Source organism: Cydia fagiglandana, chromosome 3, assembly GCF_963556715.1.
Source record: "Cydia fagiglandana chromosome 3, ilCydFagi1.1, whole genome shotgun sequence".
Taxonomy (NCBI): domain Eukaryota; kingdom Metazoa; phylum Arthropoda; class Insecta; order Lepidoptera; family Tortricidae; genus Cydia; species Cydia fagiglandana.
Window position 1 is genome coordinate 1,347,199 of NC_085934.1, and position 14,016 is coordinate 1,361,214.

The window sequence follows — 14,016 nt, forward strand, 5'->3', positions numbered from 1 at the left end:
TCAGAGAATTCAGGAATTTTATTCCGTTTCAGCGAACTTTTCGTATCTGAAACCATTTTAGAAAGACCTTGGGATTCCTAAAAACTGCATTTATTCAAATATCACTTTAGTTTTGGTCCACTGAAGTAAATTGAATACTTGACGATGACAGTTATATAGACTAGCACTATGATGGTCACAGTTTTAACGCCTGTCACCGTTTCCGTTACATTTTAACAACGATAACTCTAGTGTGAGAGTAACGCATGACACTATTGACGATAAAATCGCAACCATCCTATGGCCAGCCTCTTTTGATAGAAGATTGATAGTTTAAAGTTTAATATAATAACATTGAAGTCGGTCAATGTGTTGTTTTTCTGTAAATCGGTATTTTTGTTATGTTAAATAACATGTTCTAGTTTTGTTAATAATGTAAATATAGTATGTACTTGTGAGAAAACTTATGGGTACGGTGATCTCTTTTGCGAAATTAAGTACCGTCGGAAAGTTTCTCAAAACTGCGAGTTTCACATGAATTCATTTCAGACACTTCTCTATTTTTTGTATGGGAATCGAAATTTTCCATTTTCAAAATCAAATTGTCCTTTATTTCATTCTTGAAATTTCCGAGAGCTATTCCAACTTTTGCAGAGCAAAAAGCTCGCTTGTGGTTCTGGCATCTGGCACTTTTAGCGGTAACAATTTGAAGTAAATTATATGTATTGACCATGCTACATTAGATAATTCAATCATTATTAACAATTAACAAGCCTGATAAAAACTGCACGCTTGCTTCTGCGGAGTTCTTTCTAATGCTAAAAAAAACGAATAATAGGTAAATCAATGTTAGGGACAGCAGTCTACATACAAGGCTTCTTTTTAAATGGAATAGGAATGAAGTACAATTAACCTTATGACTGTTAAAAACGTAGTCCCCCCCCCCCCCATTGGTCCTATTTTAGTTATTTAGTAGCGTATCATACGGCCGGTCGATGTATAGTTCCAAATCCATTGCCTAGGCTTTTGTCAGTCTTTCGGCTGGCATATTGAGTAAAATCTAGCTATTAAAAGAGAATATGGGCCTGATTCGGATTTTGAAATAGACATCTATTAAATATCTTTTAGACATCATCAAGATACGATAACGACATGTTTAAGACCTAACCTGTCGAATTTGACATTTGCGCGATTCTGGAGATACTCTTGAACGATTTCCACGGGATATGACTTAGAGATCCAATTCACATCTAATAGATATCTTACTCTATTTAACGTAAAAGTGACATAGGTTGCCCAAATTGCGCTGCAAAAGAGAACTAGTTGATATCTAAACTATAACGTATCTAGAATGGATCTAATAAGTGTCGTCTCTTGTGAATATCTTGAAGTTCGAATACGGCAGTATATCTATTTTAGGATTATGGATTCTTTACATCTTTTGGATGTGTTTGGGTTCCAATGCAATACACTATGGCAAAAGAAAATCTCGGCAGAAAGCTAATGTAGCTATTGAACTCGAGGTCGTTGACTTCTGTCTAGGGTTGTCACTCAAAAATATAATATTTATACTCGATTTATAGGTCAATTGCATAAATTCTGTTTATCATTTTCTAGAACAAAATAAATTTTTTAGATGAATATTATTATTTCTTAAAGTTTCTAAATAGCGATGACTTCCTAGTGATAGTTGTACAAGATTAGGATTCTGTTATTTACTAGAATAATTAAATGTTATAATATATATAATACATACATATTTTCCTTTATCTCTTTTACAGGGCTGAGAGAATTAGCTTTCAAATGCAATTAGGAAGTCAACAGAAATCATTTAAACTCGTTCTAAAATAGATAATGTTTTACAAGTTGACATTTACGAGTGTGCGAGAATGTTTAAGCATGAATCATGTCACGCTGAAAGGGCAAATATTTGTGCGATGGCCACTTACTTCCCGAGTCGTTTGGAATAGAAAACGTTTATTGACATATATTTAAGACTATTTAAATATCGCCAGTTCTGGCTGTGTTTCAAACAATACCTGTTTATGTATAATATTGAAGTTATTAGGACTCACGGCATATACCTACAGCCTGGCAAAAAAAGAGTAGAAATCAAAAAGTGGCAACACGTGGTGTCGTTCCTTTCAAATCAATATATATAAGAGAACTGGACGACACTACAGAGTTGCCACTTTTTAATATATACTCTTTTTTGCCAGGCTGTACAACATGTCTGAAATTAATCACGGATTCCTACCAATATTACGAGTTAATTAATTAATTTAAATAAAAATATCCGCCCGCGATTTTATTAATTTTCTCCCCTTAGGTGCTTTTAATTTTTTAGTAGAGTTCAATAACATTTGAAGAAAACTTGTTCAAAATCGCAACGGTTTTTTTTTAATATACGTAGGTGCCTACGTATTATTGTGAATTATAATTTCCAATTTTGCCAATTTATTTTAGTTATAATTATGATCTTTTTTCCTTGTTAAGCATTGCAGAGACATAAAGTGTCCGATGTATGCCTAATAAACCTATTTACAGAAATTGTAATACAGCGACAAATCTAATTATAAACTCATGACGTAGTTTAACTTGCCCTACATTTTCATCATTAATTAAAGTGACAACCCTAATTATGGAGTGACGTCACAAGTTTGACGAGCGCTAAAAGCTTCCGCGTGTCGAAGCGACGGAAGCGTTGGTTCGACTTCGTTTTTGATGATCGGTGACCACAGACGACGCCCACTAGATGGAGTCGATAAAACTCACGCTTAGCACGCGTGCAACTCTGCTCCCAATCTATTTTTTTATAAAACTTCAAATAACAAAGCCCATCATCATCATTTCCGTCTAATGTAGACGATGTATGGTGTAACACTGGTTATACCGTTTATGGTGGCCACAAACCGTTGGTGTGTTTCTCAGCGGAAGATCCTGGAGCCCTGGAGTTGTGGATTTAGTTTTTGAATTACATTTATTTATTAACAATGAAAAATGCGACCGCGAACCGGAAACGCAGCAGGAAAAGACCCACAACAAGATGGTCCGACGATCTGGTTAAGGTCGCAGCGAGCCGATGGATGAGAGCGACGAAAGACCGGTCGTTGTAGAGATCCCCAGGGATATATGGCCTATTCGGGAGGCCTATGTCCAGCAGTCTTTCGGCTGATATGATGACTGAAAAATGCAATTCAAAAGTGCGGTTTGCAGTTTAGAACTTGGACAATTATAAATGTATTTGTGTGTGCTATATTATGCACCTAATACAGAATCTAAGACACGGTGATCTGTACCGTTGACGCATATGTGTCGTTGTCTGAATGGCAGTTCCCGATTTGTTGTCGTGAAATAAAAGAAAGTGTTAATAAATATAAATGTGTGGGGAAAGTTGAGCGACCGACATTTTACATGAAAACTCTTTATTATTTAATTAGAGAATACGTTCAAAATCTACGCAAGTTCTTCCTTTCCTTCCTGATTTTATATTTTTCCGTTATGTTACATCGATACCTTTAAACGAGCAATTCTTGTATACATTTATATATTTCGGGGATCTCGGAAACGGCTCTAACGATTTCGATGAAATTTGCTAGGTATATGGGTTTTTCGTAGCCGAAAAATCGATCTAGCTAAGTCTTATCTTTGAGAAAACGCTCATTTTTAGTTTTTATGTGTTCCGAGCAAATCTCGGTCTCTCTGATATTTATGTTTAGTTTGACTGGGGGGTCTAAGCCCCCCCGGCAAAATAGACAAAACTGAATAAAGACTGAATTTTAGTCTACTTTTTTATTTTTTTTCGAGAAGGAACGTGTATGTGTCTCTGTCTGCTCTTTAGAGCACAGTGCAACCGATGTTTGAATCAACGATTTTTGAGCTCCACACACATATGACTGGCTTAACTTCAAACTCGGATAACACCAATTGTCAGATTATGCCATTTTGGTATTAAGGAGAGAGAGGTGAGAGGGTCGATTGGATTTACCCGAGTTAAGCACATAAGAAAAGTTAAAACCATATATTTAAGATAGTTCTCTTCTTATTCCAGATGGATGGTCCGAGTGCTGGAAGACGTGGATGCTGGCGAGATCCGGTCTCGACAGGGCCTGGTGCCGGCCAGGGTGCTCCGGGACACCAGAGCAGCGGAACGGGACACCACAGCGTCGGCCGCAAGGCGACAGTACGTATTCTTAACGTGGATGCTGGCGAGATCCGGTCTCGGCGGGGCCTGGTGCCGGCCAGGGTGCTCCGGGACACCAGAGCAGCGGAACGGGACACCACAGCGTCGGCAGCAAGGCGACAGTATGTATTCTTAACGTGGATGCTGGCGAGATCCGGTCTCGGCAGGGCCTGGTGCCGGCCAGGGTGCTCCGGGACACCAGAGCAGCGGAACGGGACACCACAGCGTCGGCCGCAAGGCGACAGTATGTATTCTTAACGTGGATGCTGGCGAGATCCGGTCTCGACAGGGCCTGGTGCCGGCCAGGGTGCTCCGGGACACCAGAGCAGCGGAACGGGACACCACAGCGTCGGCAGCAAGGCGACAGTATGTATTCTTAACGTGGATGCTGGCGAGATCCGGTCTCGACAGGGCCTGGTGCCGGCCAGGGTGCTCCGGGACACCAGAGCAGCGGAACGGGACACCACAGCGTCGGCAGCAAGGCGACAGTATGTATTCTTAACGTGGATGCTGGCGAGATCCGGTCTCGACAGGGCCTGGTGCCGGCCAGGGTGCTCCGGGACACCAGAGCAGCGGAACGGGACACCACAGCGTCGGCCGCAAGGCGACAGTACGTATTCTTACTGCTGTGGCGCAGTGTAAAAACCGGACAAGTGCGAGTCGGACTCGCCCACCGACGGTTCCGTACTTTTAGGGATTACCGAATTGTTATAAGTTGGGTAATGTACGGAACCCTTGGAACGCGAGTCCAACTCGCACTTGACCGGTATTTTTGTATTTGTTGTAATAGGGGCAACAGAAATACATCATCTGTAAAAAAATCAGCTGTCTAATCACGGTTCATGAGATACAGCCTGGTGACAGAGAGACGGATAATGGATTTCTTTTTTCGTTTTTACCCTTTGGGTACGAAACCCTAAAAAGTTACAGTGGACCGACGCCTTTGATGTTTGCGTCAATCCCGACACCGCATAAGAATACAGTAGGGTTGTCACAGACTTTTACACAACAACAAAAAAATGAGGGTATATTATAAGACACACGCTAGCTTAAGTAGTACCGAGCTACTAACAATGGCGATGTACAGTCGCCATCAGATATATCGGAGCGGCCGAGGTGTTCACTATATCTAAACATGCACTCTAACGCCCTGACAATAGAGGCGTGTTCAGATATTTGTGAGCGCCTTAACCGCTCCGATATATCTGATGGCGACTGTATCATGTAGCTCGAGTACGCGCGTGTATGGTTGCGATAAACTCAAAAACTAGTGATTGGATTTTCATGCGGTTTTCACCTATCAATAGAGTGATTCTTGAGGGAGGTTTAAGTGTATAATTTGTTAAGGTTTTGTGTAACCCGTGCGAAGCCCGTGTGTAACCCGTGTAGCATGTCGCTAGTGGTAATTATATAAGAATAAGTACATAGATAACTCCTCTAATAAGAAATTAGAATAGCGTTAATCTTTAAAAATAGAATGAAAATAAAGCAATGACACAGAAAACTGCGAAAACAAAATTAACGGCTTGAAAAAATCCCAATCGTAATAAATTTCTTTTTGCCAGCTTTATTGCGATTTTATTCAATTTCTCTGAAATAATATCAAATGGGGTCTTTCATCCGTGTAATTATTTTATAGCCGATTCGTGTCGCCTGTATAAACGGAACAGCAACTGTCTGTCTGTCAGCAACATCATCGCAAAAGCATCGCCATCAAATTAAAAGCAACGGTGGACCTTATGCCTTTAGTGATAAGGTTTACGAGCTGTCAGTTAACTGTGTGGGCGATGGTACAAAATCATAAATAATATCAAGGAATATAAATAATCATACTTTGAAATATTAGATTGTTGAAGATCTTCCACGAAAACTAAAAACACATTATGCACGAGTGCCCGCGATTTTATCCCTAGAATCATGATATCCGTAATCATAGTAGCGGAAGCAGTTATAAAGTTGACCCAAAAATTTTTTATTAAGCTATGAGCTTCATCACATATGTTCCCTGAGTAATTCTAAGCATTTCAAGCCTGGGAGGCAATAAGAAATGTGTGTCTACTCGGATTTGTAATGGATTCAAACTTTCAACCCCTTTTTAACCCTGTTAGGGGATGAATTTTACAAAACGCTGAAATTACTTTTCCTGTCTTTTAATAATATCCCCAAATACAAAGATTCAAGTCCCGCGTTCGAAAAATTTTTTGATGTCCATACAAACTTTCAACCCCTTTTTCACCACCTTAGGGGATGAATTTTCAAAAACGCTGAAATTAGTTTTCTTGTATTTTAATAATATATCGTTTTACGAAGTTTCAAATTCCTAGCTTAAAATAAAACTTGAACCCCATACAAACTTTCATCCCCTTTTTAACCCCCTTAGGAGTTGAATTTCTCAAAATCGCTTCTTACCTCTTGTACACTTTATAAATGTAATCTAGTGTGCAAATTTCAACTTTCTATCTTTTGTAGTTTCGGCTCCGGGTAGCAAAAATCTCCAACCAAATTTTTCACCTTTTTACGTTTTTCTTGTAAAATTACTATGAAACTGAAAAAAACAAATATCAGCAATGAATTCTACGTCTTTGGTTTATACGAAAATGATACCAAACTTGCCCTAGTACCCACCAGGATCAGAATAGATTTTTTTTAAAGATGACGGGTGGCGGCCGTGTTTGTACCCCACCCTCCCCCCCACTTCAGGCTAGAAATGCTTAGAATTACTCAAATATCAGATGTGATGAAGCTCATAGTTTAATAAAAATTTTTTGGGTCATGTATGGCAGCGTTACATAACTGATTCCAGTATAGTGGTTCATTTAGGTGAAAATATCGCATTAATTTGCTCTTCAAGGTTTGGTGATCATTCATTATATTTGGTGTTTGAATACAATTTGAAGTGCAGTCGTGATTAAAACAGCTGGCACTTTTGTAGTTTTAGTGTTTATTATTTTGTTTTTGGTAAGAGAGATTTTTTAGGGTACCAAAGTATTTTTGGTGGTCATCATATTTGTACCCATTCATTCGTCCCCGTCATTTTTGGTGTTAATTCAGACTCAACGCTTTCTGTTTGGCAGTCAACAATATTTTCTGCTTAAACTGCTTGTGTCCATTCCAAGAAGACACGGAAATATTACACACGTTTATTATAAAAGCTATTACAAACCGGGGCAGACTTAAAACGGTCAACATACCATGCACAAAGCGGCTGACACAAGTCGATCGTGTGATGTGACAATTAAGACTTTTTTACACATTTGTTTGATGTTGACCTTAATATTGATGTAATCCAGATTTGGGGTTTGTTTTTGGATTCTGAATAATATTTCCGTCATTTGGTTTAACAACGTTTTTTAAGATAATGGTAACATTCAATTTCTAACCGAAGCTGCACTACTGGTACTGAACGCGTCGCTGTCATTGTCAATTTCCATAGTAAAATGAACAGTAGTGTAGCTGTGGTCGGAAATGGATTGTCACCTTAATCGTCTTTCTTCATAATCCTGAGTACCTAACGGTATTGTTTTAAAAGGTCTAACTCTGCTCAATAGGCCAAAAAAGAAGTCTACAAAGGCCGTTAATCTTATAAACCAAAATTTACAAGCAAGTTATAATACAAGAACCACCGCAAGGAAACCTAAAATAACCGCATCGAAATCGGTTCATCCGTTTGAGAGCTATGATGCTACAGACACACCGACAGACATTGGCGTTAAACGTACTAATAACACCCTTTTTTTGCGTCGGAGGTTAAAAAAGATAGGCAGCGATCTTGACGGCTCGGCCACGACTTTGCGACACGCTGTCTCGCTCGCCAACTTATGGTTGCCGCCGCCGCCGTCGTCGGTCGCGCAAAGTCGTGGCCAAGCCGTTAGGACACCATCACTGATAAATGGACTTGCATGCTTTAGGCTTAGCACTTTTAATATAGGTACTATTTCGGTTAAAATGTGCGGCTTGATTTTGCAGTGCATATTCAGGGCATTGCAATTACAAATCGTATGTTAGGTAAGTCTAGTCACAACATGCAAAATTACATAAAACAATGCTAAATATACTCACTCTTTATTTAGTCACACATCACGCGGTGTCAAGAATAATTTGTCCAAAACCCACTTAACATTAACACTCCGTTAATGTCACAAGTTATGGCCAACACATTGTGGGGACAGTTTGGCAGTGCTCGGACGGTAATAGGACAGATTGTGATTTATAATGCATTGCAAATTGCATTTGACGCGCATGAAATGAAGTGGGTTATTCCAAAAATTGGTCCGCAAACCATATAAATTAAAATTATACTTTATTGCTAAGACGATGATGTTACGTCTAGAGCTAGTCTGTATCTTTAGGCATTTAAATAAAAGTAAACAAACAATTTGCACATTTTCGGGTAGTTATAACATTTATTTGGTAACCGACCAATTACAAAACTGCCTGGATCAGTCACTGAACGACCTGACTTTAACCTACATTATTTGATGGTGTAATTCGTGTAATGTTTTCATCTATGGCTCCGTAAGCCAGTTGAGGGTAGATTTTGTCAACTTTTATTTAAATACCTAAAGATACAGAGTATAGAGACAAGCGTAGGGTACAGTATCAACTCTAACATTGATTAGGGTGAGTTTTTTGCCGCTATCGGCGAAAAATATTGAGTTTTGTGAAGATCAACGCGTAACATTTGATTATTAGTAGTACATACTCGTATTAGAAAATTCAACATATTGAGAAGATAAGGTGCGTTCTGGTAACTTTAGTACAGTCATTTTTACTCTGCCAATCTGACATAAACTCGAAAGCGATGGATGTATGATTATGATTACAGTGTGCATAAAATATCTGTTGAGTGAGGGCTTTTGAGTGGCCATTGGGCTGGCACTGATCATGCTTATCTAATTTAAGAGATGATGATAATAACCTAAGACTCATAATTTGTAGAAAATAGAACAGAACAAATATAAAATAATTGAGTTATCACAGCGTCAGAGATTTCATAACACTACGAAGTTATTGGCTACTTATTAGCTACCTACGATAAATATCTCTCCCACTCTCTCCCTATTTCGAAATGTAAACAGGCGTCAATGACATGAAACTACGTCATCAGTTAGACGTCATGACAATCTATGAAAATGTATCAGTAGATATATTTATATCTAGTGATACATCTTCTATTTCTATTGTCACTAGGTAGTAGTGAGCCCTATCTATCTAATATTTGTCCAGTTATGATCAAAGTATTTGTGGTATTTTGGATGATCATAATCATTTTTATTCATAAAACCAATTTATATGTCAACATTATGGATCGATTTAACATTAATATCTGGGAGACCGAGCTTTGCTTGGAAAATATGTAAAAATACAAAAATGTGCATTTTCCAGAAATAAGACCTAGCTAGATCGATTTTTCGGCACCAAAAACCCCCATATACCAAATTTAATCGAAATCGTTAGAGCCGTTTCCGAGATCCCGGAAGTATATAAACAAGAAAAAAATATAGGTACAAGAATTTCTCATTTAAAGGTATTAGATTGTAAGTAAAGTAGGTGTACTATTTCCACTATTTACAGATATCCAACAATACAGGAACGTACTAACGTTTTTACTGGAAATCCAATACCAAGGGGAAAGCTGCCTATCACAAGTTTAGGTTAAGGAAGATAAGAGCTTTAGAATAAAGTGTGGTTATGAACTAGTGTCCGACCGAAGGTTCGGTTTCGGTTTCGGTTTCGGCCAGTTTCGGCCAAAAAATCATGTTTCGGCTGTAGTTTCGGTTTCGGCCAAAAAACGGCCGAACCTTTCGGCCGGGCCGAAACTTACGAAATGGTACTTCGGACAAAGACCAAAAGTTGGGGAATAAGTAGGACAACAATAATAATATCTACATATACTGATTCATGTATAGGTACAGAAATTAATTGATTTATTATAAAACACAATTCCACTAATGAGGGCGCCACTGGAAGGTCGACGCAGTCTTAAGAGGCTGTCAATACTTATAACGCGCACACTGTCTAATTGTATCGGAGTGAATGAGATAGCACTGTCGCATGTTACTGGGCCCTGGGCAAGAGAATAATAAGAAAACTCATCATCTTCCTCGCGTAATCCCGGAATTTTTGCCGTGCCCTGGCAATGGGAATGGGAGCCTGGGGTCCAATAGACAACTAATCCCAAAAATTGGTGTAGGCACTAGTTTTTACGAAAGCGACTGCCATCAGACTGACCTTCAAACCCAGAGTGTTAACTACGCCTTATCGGGACTAGTCCGGCTTCCTCACGATGTTTTTCCTTCACCGAAAAGCAAATAGTAAATATCAAATGATATTTCGTAGGTAAATAAGTTCCGAAAAACTTTTGCTTCGTCGAACGTCGAACGTCGACGAAACTGCGGTCTCGCTTTTTTATACAATGGACATTGGTTGGAGTCTGTGCTCAACTACTTATCCTGAAGCCTGAAGCACGGCTTTGACTTCGCATGAAAGTTCGCCTCACTGGGGCACTTCGGACTTTTAGGCCCAGGTGAAGATCGGTACCTGGCCTTGCGATATTGTTAACAAAATATTTCGCGCTCGCTGCGCTCGCGTTTTTGGTTGGTGTTTTGGTTGACCCTGTATCTACATGTTAGCTTGACTGGTGACTGAATAGAGTTAGACCAAGAAAATTCTGCAATGATTTTGATACGCAGTGCAACTAGTGCAAATGTTATTGATACGTCATAATTTCATAGAAGTTTTGACGTTTAAAATAACACTTGCACTGCGTGTGTTATCAAAATCGTTGCAGAATTATCTTGGTCTTAGTAATTTTCTTAAAAAAACTGCTTAAGGTGGATGTCTAGGGATGGGATGCCGATTATCAGCCAAAAGATGGCGTCACTGTGCACGAATTGTGGATTTTCACTATTTCTCCCAAAATACAAAGTTTCATTAAGATGTGTTGATATGTGCGAAAACTATAAAAAATATTACATCCAAATCGAGACATGTTTAACTCAACAGTGTCTCATTTCGTTATTATCGGAATCCAACTGCAAAATATTGCAATTTCTTGCATTCACGCACACTTACAGTACCGGTCAAAAGTTTAAGTTCACTCTGCGAAATAAGGTTATCATATGTAATTATGCTCAAATATAGAATATGTTTTGAATTTCAAACGTTTAATTGTTTCCACGACTACCAAATAACAATAAAAATACCTCTTGGAGGAATCGTTTTATGTTATTCGGAAAATTTGATCCATTTAATATTTTTGTTCCGTATTTCCTATGAGATTTCGTGAAGTTAGAAATCATTTAAAATGGGTCGCAAAGCCGATTTTAGTGTCGAAACTCGTGCTGTTATTGTAACTCTGTCAAATGAGGGCTACACGACGCGGAAAATCGCTGAAAAAATGAAGGTTTCTCAAACCGCTGTCGTGAGTACTTTGAAACGAAAACAAAAAACCGGTCTTAATTGCAGTCGATCTCGATCAGGTAGGCCAAAAGTCACGTCTAAAAGCGAAGACCAATTTATTTGCGTGCAGAGCAAACGCCAACGTACTCTAACTGCTCCAGAAATTTGCGAAGAACTCAACGCCACCCGAGAACAGCGAGTATCGGTTTCGACAGTGCAACGGCGTCTGCGAAACTATGGTCTAAAAGGTCGTATTGCTGCCAAAAAACCCTTGTTACGTAGTCAGAATAAAGTTAAGAGGTTGAAATGGGCCCAGAAACACAAAAACTGGACGTCTGAACAGTGGTCTAAAGTTTTATTTTCTGACGAATCGAAGTTTGAAATTTTTGGAGGGAGACGTCGTCAATATGTTCGACGACAAGTAGGCGAACGAATGATAAAGCAATGCGTGATGCCAACAGTGAAGCACGGTGGAGGATCAGTTATGGTCTGGGGATGCTTTGCGGGTGATAAAGTTGGTGATCTCGTGAGAGTCAATGGCATAATGGATAAGAAAATGTATCATAACATTTTGCAACGTCACGCTTTTCCATCTGGAAAACGGATTGTAGGCAGAGGTTTTGTTTTCCAACAAGACAACGATCCCAAGCATACGTCGAAGTTGTGCAAAAACTACATTTCATCCAAAGAGAACCAAAAAGAATTAAAATATATGGATTGGCCTCCTCAATCGCCCGACCTCAATCCGATTGAGTTGTTATGGGATGAATTGGACAGGAGTGTGAGAAAAATGCGGCCAACTAATAAAGAACAGCTTTGGGAATACCTATACATTTGTTGGAATAAAATTTCGACATCAACACTGCAAAAACTAATTACGCGAATGCCGAAAGTGTGTATGGCAGCATTGAAAGCAAAAGGCGGATATTTTGAAGAGTCTAAAGTTGGCAAAAACTGATCTTTTTTATTTAATTGTGATTTTAAATTAGAGAATTACCTTTAATTTATTATGTAATAAAAGATTATTAAATACTTTTATTAGTACATTGTGTTATAGCTTCATTTAACCGAATTTACAGAGTGAACTTAAACTTTTGACCGGTACTGTACATACCTACCCATATAACCATTCCAGTCGCAGAATCATCAAAGTGGTAACTAAATGTCAGATGTGTCGTAACAGAGTCCACACAATGTGTCTAGAATTGTTTCGAAACAAAGTGTCGTCGCCGTGTCTACACTTTTCCGTAACAAGGTGTCGACACATTTGTGTGCACTTTGCGTGCGGTTTGCGACTAAATCTGACAGCCAATTTGTGACAGCAAATGTCAATATAAAATACCTCTTGAAAACCAAGGTTTGTCAAACTACTATAATGGCCTGAGTTACACTTGTAAGTTTTACTTACGTAAGTAGGGACAAAGCTATTTGTTAGAATGAGATAACGATATGCATCTCTCATTCTGTAGTATAGCCGTGTCCCTACTTACGTAAGTAAAACTTACAAGTGTAACTTAGGCCTTAGTGTCTCGTGTGCTCGTAAGTAATTCTAGTAAGTCATCATGGGCGATGCGAATGATAAAAATCGACCAAAACCATATAAACATCCAACACCCGTCAACCTTTTACAGAAAAGTTTTTAAAGAAATGCAATACGCTACTAGGTCAGGCAACGAATGCTCAATAAAGTTGTAGAGGGAAATGCTCGGAACACAATTTTTGACTCCTTAACTTGGTTTGGACAAGTTAGGTGAACATATCAAAAGTCCTCGGCCGTAGCCTTTGAGCGGGGGGAGAGAGGGGGCTTTGAAGGTCCCATTTTCCGGTTTTTCGGTTATATCTCGGAAACTATGCATCGTAGCGACATGGCCACTTATACAAAATGAAAGTTAATTTAATTTGTTATAAGTTTATTTCGTAAATTTTTTCCATATATTGAATAGTTTTTGAGATATCCGCTCTTGAAACTTTATTTAGGGCTCTCAATTTTATCTTGATTTCTACATCAGTGAAGGTGCTAGGCCGTGTTCCACAAAATTAAAAAAATTTTTTTAAGGGTTCCGTACCTCAAAAGGAAAAAATGGAACCCTTATAGGATCACTCGTGCGTCTGTATGTCTCTCCGTCTGTCACAGCCTATTTTCTCGGAAATTACTGGACCAATTAAGTTGAAATTTGGTACATATATGTAAATTAGGGACCCAAAGACGGACATGTAACGTAAACAAATTGATTTTTTAAACCCAAAAAATGATCATTGCCCCCCCCCCTTTATCTCCAAAACTACTAGGTCTTAAATTTTGAAAAAAATACACAAAATAGTCCTTTACCTATCACGATTATTAAGATGACAGGAAAACCTATTAGACATGTGCAGCCAAGCGCGAGGCGGACTTAATGTACGGAACCCTTAATACGCGAGTCCGGCTCGCACTTGGCCGGTATTTTTTAAAC

The 14,016-nt window shown here is 38.8% G+C and overlaps 1 protein-coding gene across 1 annotated transcript in view; it reads left to right on the top strand.

The window, feature by feature from the left end:
- Positions 1-14,016, top strand: part of LOC134680425 (obscurin) — a 127,733-nt gene that overhangs the window by 13,624 nt on the left and 100,093 nt on the right. The window contains exons 3-4 of the mRNA XM_063539554.1: positions 4,031-4,284; positions 4,574-4,772. Of these exons, the coding sequence (XP_063395624.1) occupies positions 4,031-4,284; positions 4,574-4,772 (453 nt within the window). The remainder of the gene's footprint in view (positions 1-4,030; positions 4,285-4,573; positions 4,773-14,016) is intronic.